General features: G+C 41.4%; 1 protein-coding gene across 1 annotated transcript; it reads left to right on the top strand.

Annotated features, from left to right (window-relative positions):
• The first annotated feature begins 3,016 nt into the window (after positions 1-3,016).
• LOC109705337 (YLP motif-containing protein 1-like) lies at positions 3,017-5,018 on the top strand. The gene is made up of 3 exons (XM_020226073.1): positions 3,017-3,679; positions 3,774-4,648; positions 4,717-5,018. The coding sequence occupies exons 1-3, from the start codon at positions 3,135-3,137 to the stop codon at positions 5,016-5,018; spliced, it is 1,722 nt and encodes a 573-aa protein (XP_020081662.1). The 5' UTR covers positions 3,017-3,134.
• The last annotated feature ends 491 nt before the right edge of the window (positions 5,019-5,509 follow it).

The following is a 5,509-nucleotide window of genomic DNA, read 5'->3' as shown; positions in this document are numbered from 1 at the left end:
AGGAATAGTATTCGAAGTTTTCCTTTTATTATTTATGGCATTCATGTTCTTAATCTTTAACCTAAATTGCACTATTAATGGTCCCTACACATTTTCCCTTACTATTTTGATTCGTATATAATTCCTACTATATCTGCGCCTACTGTGTCAAATCTAATCTTATACTTTTGTCAATATTGTTTTTCATGCCTACGATCACATCAAACTCACGCAGATTTTTACAATACTAATTGTCTTTTTTTGAGCATCCCGCATCTTGACATCTAATCGGATTTGGTACCAAGATTTTACAAAAAAAAATTTTAAAAAAAAGTCGATGCTCAGATTAACCGGAGATTATCAGATCATAACTATAATCTGTATGAGCATGTTCAACTTTATTAAAGTTGATACGGCCTATTTCATCAATATTAACATAAATTTTGATGTACCGACTGTCCCTGGAGCAAGTAGCAAAGAGTTTGGTGGTTGGTACTCGAGCCCAAGTTCGAATCCTAGTTGATTCATATTTCTAGCTAAGTTTATTTCTAAATGAAATAAACGAAACAGATAGCGTGCTAGCTATCTCTCAAAAAAAATAAATAAAAAACATAAATTTTGATGTAAACAGGAAAAAAAAAAAAAAAAAAAGGGTTAGGAGCCCATAGTGCAATTAATCCTAAACTAACCAATATCACATCTAGATTCTAGAATAGAAGAGTTATTAATATATGTAGCTTAAACCCAAAATATTAGAAAGTTATGGGGTAGTAAAATTAAAATTTTTAAAAAGATTATGGCCCAAATAAGTTTCACACATATCATATATATTTTTTTTATGTGCGTGTGCAAGGTCCATTTATTCTAAGGTGGATTGGTAATGAATTAATTTTGTTGTTAGAAAAGTAATATATAGAAATTCATAATAGTAGTAATAAAGAGTTATATACTAATTCATAATAGAATTTTGTTCTCCTTAGTTTCTATTCTAAATTTTTGTAAGGGTTTGTTGATAAAACAGGAAACAAAGTTTGATAAAGAAAAAAATTTATGAATAAAAATAAAGTTCTACACATTGACATTGCTGGTTTATGATTTGTTAAATAAGATTTTTTTTTTTCAAAAATAAAAAATTTCATATCTTAAATGGATAAAGTGTATAATTTAAACACACTGTTTGGTGTATGAGTAGTATTGCTTAAAATGAAATAAAATAAAATAAAGAATAAATTGTATACAGATTCCTGCAAACATAATGAATTACAAATATATTTCTACAAAATTTAATTTTCATATGTTGTCCCTGCAAAAGTCATGATGTTTTCAAATATGTCCCAGCTGTTAGAATCCGTTAGAAAAATTTAGTTAACCATATGTTAAATATTTAATCCTAATTAGTTGAATGAGATAAATATGACCTTTTTTACCCGCTTTTCAATAATAGGGATAATATTATGTGACAAAAATATCATTTTGCTTATAAATCAATTATTTAACGAAATAACCAGAGGAATATATTGAAAATAGAGTTTATTTCATACATATCGTTTCGCAAAATTAGTAAATGGCAAATATGTCCCTGCAAAGTTCAACTTCATATATTGTCCTACAAAAGTTCTATGTTTTTCAAATATGTTCCTCTGGTTTGTTATCGTTAGAAAATCGTTAGAGAACCGTTTATATTTTCAATTTTGCCATACAAATAATTCTCAAAAAATCAAACTAGCATATAAGTGACAGTGGCGCGACAGTCTGTGATTGAATACCAGACGGGTTAGAAGGTTCTGTTCCTTGAGATCAGATCTGCATTAAGTTGGAAAAAAATATGATACCTGATATTCCGACCTACAGGAAAGAGAGCAACCGCATAGATCCCAAAGACTACATGGATTAATTCCATCAAAACCTTCCTCCAGGAGTGAAGTTGTTTTCTCCTTGGGTCAGATGTGCATTTCTTCTATTCTATAAGATAAGCGGATATTCCTCCAACTTGGATCCCCTTTATACGCCCGGACGAGCCAATAACTCGAAGGTGTTCGTCATTTTTGAGCAAGAATCACAGCTCTTACCACCATGATACGGACTCCAAGTTGAAAGAAAGGATTTCTTAGAAAAAATAATCATCTTCATTTTCTATTATAAAGAGATAAATGTCAAAAACCTAATTAAATTAAATATTAACCTATATTAACTAACTTTTTTAACGGTATTCTAACGATAGTGACATTTTGAAAACATCAGAATTTTTTTAGAACAATATATACAAAGTTAAATTTTATATAGAAATATATTGTTATTTCACATATATTTGCAGGAAATATTATAAAATTAACCTTTAAGCTCTTGTTTGTTGGGGGTTAAAGGATGAATAACTCTTAACCTCAATATTATTTCCCAACACTCCTAAAAATAGGTGGGGTTGCTAACTCACCATCAAATAATTATTCCATATAGCTAACCCCACTAACTCCCACAATCCCAACCAACACACTTATTTTTTATTTATAATAACTCAAACACTATTTTTTATTTATAATAACCCTATCTTTCTTATCTACCTACTCTAACCAAACACTATTTTTCAATACTGTGACTAACTCCAACCCCACAACAAATACAAAAATAACTTTAACCCCACTTAATTCTAGAACTTAAACTCTACTCTCTGAAATAACTAGTTTTTGCTAACCTCCGAACCCAAACGTAGCTAAGAATATTAGAACAAAACTTTATATGTATTCTCCAAAAAAAAAATAAAGGACAAGGGCACCGTTGCACCAGCCCAACCAAAATAAAACGAAATTCCAAAACTGCCCTCCAACACTCGTGCGCGTGCAGGTGCCCGCATGGCGAGGTGCTTATTGCCCCTGGACTTAGAGATCCCTGCTGACGTCAATCCCCTGTGCCCCTTTGCCTTCAACTTTTCTATCTTCTCGCCGCATATTTGACCCCTACACCCTCTAAGAGAGAACAAACCAGCGTAGTTATAACAGGAGAGAGATGAGAGATGAGAGAGAGCGAGGATGATTTGTTGTTGTTTTTTTCTCTTCGTTTTTTTCTCCTCCTACTACTGCATCTGCAGAGCGAGAAGAAGCAAAAAATTCACGCCTGTATACATACTTTCTGTGCAGAAAGCGGGGTGCGAAGTAAGAAAGATGCAGTCTGGATATGGAGGAGGAGGCGGCGGAGGAGGAGTGTCCGACTTGCAGCAGTTCTTGGTGCCGGACGGGAGTGCAGTCTTCTCCCTCTCCACCAATCCAACTCCTCCTTCTTCCGCCGCCGCCGCACCCCTCTCTTCCCATCCCTTCATCAACTACCACCACCACCACCACCACCACCACAATCCTCTCCTCCACCACCTCCACCACCAACCTCCGCATCCGCCGCCGCCGCTGCAGCCTCTCCTGACCCCCTTCGGCATGCCTTTCCTCCCCATCCCCGTCCCCCCTCCGCCGCCGCCGCCGCCGCCTGCTGCCGCCGCCACCCAACAGCTGTTTTATCAAGAACACGATTTCCGGCTCTTCCACACCCACTCCCCGTCGCCGCCGCCGCCGCTGCCGCCGGAGAATCACTCTGGCGGCAGCGACGACACCGGACCGTCGCTTCTGTCGGCCGCCGCCGTCAATTTCAAGCTGGCAGTCGACAGCAGCGGCGGTGGCGGCGGCCCGGAAGAGGAATCTACTATAAAAGAACTCAGTTGGTAAGAACATTTTTCTTTCTTATTTAAGAGATACCTTCTATAAATGACGTCCGTTCATGCGTGTAATGTAATATAATGTAATGTAATGTTGTAGGCGACCTTTGGATATAGATTTTCTTCACAACAGCAACAGCAGCAACAACAAGAGGCACAAGAGTGGCTCTTGCGACCGCCACGACGAGCCTGATCCCGAGCCGTCGAGCAAGTATGGCGAAAAGAGGAGCGGCAACGCCGACAACTACAAGATCTTCAGCGAGCTCGAGGCGATCTACAAGCCCGGCAGCAGCAGTGCTGCTACAACCCCCACCGCCGCCGCTGCCGCCGCCGCGAACCAAACCGGCTCAGGCTCTGCCCTAACCGGCGATGACTACCCAATTATTGCCGCTGCCGCCGAAAATGAAGCTCCGGATGATGTCGGCGGGACGTCGGAGACTTCGGCGGGCGAAGAGGCTGCTGCGGCTGCGAGGAATTGTCAGAGAACCGCAGGAATTGCCGTTGCTCGGAATAAGGAGAGGCGGCGGCAGCGGCGGCAGAGGCGGAAGCAGCAGCAGCTGCAGGCGATGGTCGGGTTCATGGAGGCGACGGTGAAGCGGCTGATGGACCACCAGGAGAGCCTCCACCGGAGCTTCCTGGAGGCGGCGGAGCGGCGGGACCGCGAGCGGACGCGCAGCGACGAGTCCTGGCGGGAGCAGGCGGCCGCGCGGTCGAGCCAGGAGGCGGCCGCCGCGGCGACCGCGCCGGTCGCCGACTCCGCGACGCCGCCCGGATCTCGTTCGCTCGAGAACGTCTCCGAGACGAGAATCCATCTCCTCGAAGAGGTTAATAACAAAATTACGCTGCGACGTTCAAACGGAGGGGCTGCGGATACAGCACCGAGCCGGTGGCCGCGGGCGGAGGTGAGGCGCATGATCGGCGGTGCGGAGCGGGCTGGAGGCGAAGTTCCAGGAGCCAGGGCTGAAAGGGCCCGCTGTGGAAGGAGGCGACGGCGTGTGCGGTCGCTGGGTTTTTTTTTTTTTTTATTTTTTTATTCCCGCCAGCGCTGAAGCGCTGCAAGGAGAAGTGGAGAACATCAAACAAGTACTTCCGGAATGCGAAAGGAGAGCAGGAAGAGCGCGGCACGCAGCAGCACCAAAACCTGCCCCTCAATTTCACAACACTCGACGATCCTGCGTACAGCAGCAGGTTTCGCGCCCTTCCGACGCACCGCGACAAAGAACCCCGCCGCCGAATCAACGCCAATTCCGGGCTTGCTCGAAGCCGTGTCGTGTCGAAGATCACGTCGGATTCAAATTCGGCGGCGGCGATCGGAATCAGAAGGGAAGATGAGGAGGGAGAATGATCAAAATCAAAAAAGGTGGACCCAAATTGCACACAGAAGAAATTGTAAAATAATATAATAATATAATTATAATAATAACGCAGTGTAGTACTAAGTATGCATGATTGTAGTCTGGCTCTCTTTCAAATTCTCAATCAAGCTCGCTTATTTCATATTCATTTTAATTTATATAATATATGATATATATAGTTGTTATGATTATTATTATTATTATTATTTGCTTTCCTCTCGCTGTGAATTCTGATGGTGAACATGACGCAGAGATCACTACGCTGAGTTGGTGTTGTGGAAGTTTTGGTAAATATTATTCTGCTAATTCTGCATGTGTAAGATTATGTATTAGTAATATTTTAAGTTAATATATACAAAAAGAGGGTGATCGGGCTTGTTTTTTTTTTTTTTTTTTTTTTTTTTTTTTTTTCTCAATTCATTTGATGTCGATTGATGTATAGTAGATATCTGAATAATGTATTGTTATTTGAACACAGAGA

This window comes from Ananas comosus, unplaced genomic scaffold, assembly GCF_001540865.1.
Source record: "Ananas comosus cultivar F153 unplaced genomic scaffold, ASM154086v1, whole genome shotgun sequence".
In the NCBI taxonomy this organism is placed as follows: domain Eukaryota; kingdom Viridiplantae; phylum Streptophyta; class Magnoliopsida; order Poales; family Bromeliaceae; genus Ananas; species Ananas comosus.
Note: the sequence above shows the minus strand (reverse complement) of the source record. Positions and strands in the feature narration are given on the sequence as shown.

Bases quoted from the DNA above. Each gene is read 5' to 3' on its own strand.
- LOC109705337 (XM_020226073.1), top strand. From the start codon at position 3,135: ATGCAGTCTGGATATGGAGGAGGAGGCGGCGGAGGAGGAGTGTCCGAC. The intron at 3,680-3,773 runs GTAAGAACATTT...GTAATGTTGTAG, and splicing joins ACTATAAAAGAACTCAGTTG to GCGACCTTTGGATATAGATT. The intron at 4,649-4,716 runs GTGGAAGGAGGC...TATTCCCGCCAG, and splicing joins CAGGGCTGAAAGGGCCCGCT to CGCTGAAGCGCTGCAAGGAG.